Below are 1,464 nucleotides of genomic sequence, written 5' to 3'. Positions count from 1 at the left end.
TCCCTGTCCATCTCCACTTTCTCTCGCCAGCTTATCTAAATTCACTTTGTGCTCGTTGATAATATCATCAAGAATCATATCAAGCTTGCGGCCCATCATCACCAATCTCCACTTAGTCCAACTCAGGGCACTAACAATCTTGGACGATGGGAACACATCCGCGATCTCAAACCCGCCCGCCATTTGCATCCCATCCCTCAGTAATTTGATCAATGCATCATTGTCCTTACACACCGTACCAAAAGAAGCTCTGCAGGTGATGGAATTCATCATCCAGAAAATCTTGTCCGTTAAATTGACGGGTTTTCCAGCAGACGCCTGAATAAATTTGACGAGGCTAGAAACCTCGTCGTTTCTGATGGAGCCGAAGGAGCGAACGCTTTTGGAGCTCAGTAGTTCCATAATGCATATCTTGCGCATCTGTCTCCAGTAATCGCCATAAGGGCTGAAACCGATATCTTTGTAATTGTACCCCATGATCTGCATGGCAATGGCTGGGGGCCTGTTAGCAAAGACAGGGTCCTGTTCTTTCAGCACCTTCTTCGCGATTTCAGGTGAAGAAATGATGATCCCGGGGACCTCTCCAAACTTCAAATGCATAATCGGGCCATACTTTTTGGCTAAGTCTCGGAAAGAACGAAAGGGAACTGAACTTATAAGATGAAGGTGTCCAATTATGGGTAGTTCTTGAGGGCCTGGAGGCAGTTTAGCAGAAGAGGGTTTGGAATTTTTCCGTTTCTTGAGGAGGAGGAGGAAGATAACAGGCACAAGGAGAGCAAGAATTGTGAAGTTCCAGGGAAACCCGGAATCCATTTTTCTTGGAACCAGACGAGTTCTCCAGGTTTTGATGTGATTGAGAAGCTTGCCTGCATGGTATTTATAGGGAATTTCCAGGTGAAAAGCCAGAAGTTTAAACCAAAAAGAAAAAGGAGAAAAAGATAGAAATATTGCGAGTGCTTGGTTGGTATATAATTCAATGACCGACTTCGACCTCAAAATATTTGGTGCTCATCAGCAATGGCTTAATTTTCTCTGTAACGAAAATCGTTAACGACATTTCCAATACGTAAATTTTTTAATAATTACAATTAGCACAAGTCATATAATGATTATTATATCAATAATTAATGTATACTTATTATTAATTATATTTTTTGAAATAATTCAAAATTTGTAATATGTTTATAATAATTATTATTATCATTTTCTAGTAATAGTAATTTTACTTTTGAATTAGCTCGACATAAATTTTTTCATTGCTATTGAGCCATTTTCTTATAATATTTTTAAAATTTTAAAAATAAAATAAATGTAAATTAATTATCCACGGCGCACATTATATTATTTTAGTAGATATAATTGTGCATGAGTGTAGTGTATAGGTGCACAACTCACGTAACGGAACATTAATCAAGAGGAAAACTTATAATTTCAAGAAATAAATTAAACAAGAAGTGAAATTTT

General features: G+C 37.5%; 1 protein-coding gene across 1 annotated transcript in view; it reads right to left on the bottom strand.

Moving 5' to 3' along the window:
- Positions 1–1,026, bottom strand: part of LOC105165078 (premnaspirodiene oxygenase) — a 2,121-nt gene extending 1,095 nt beyond the window's left edge. The window contains exon 1 of the mRNA XM_020695033.1: positions 2–1,026. Within this exon, the coding sequence (XP_020550692.1) occupies positions 2–813 (812 nt within the window). The 5' untranslated portion in view covers positions 814–1,026. The remainder of the gene's footprint in view (position 1) is intronic.

Source organism: Sesamum indicum, linkage group LG6, assembly GCF_000512975.1.
Source record: "Sesamum indicum cultivar Zhongzhi No. 13 linkage group LG6, S_indicum_v1.0, whole genome shotgun sequence".
Taxonomy (NCBI): domain Eukaryota; kingdom Viridiplantae; phylum Streptophyta; class Magnoliopsida; order Lamiales; family Pedaliaceae; genus Sesamum; species Sesamum indicum.
The sequence above is the reverse complement of the archived record's forward strand: the minus strand, read 5'-3'. Positions and strand labels throughout refer to the sequence as shown.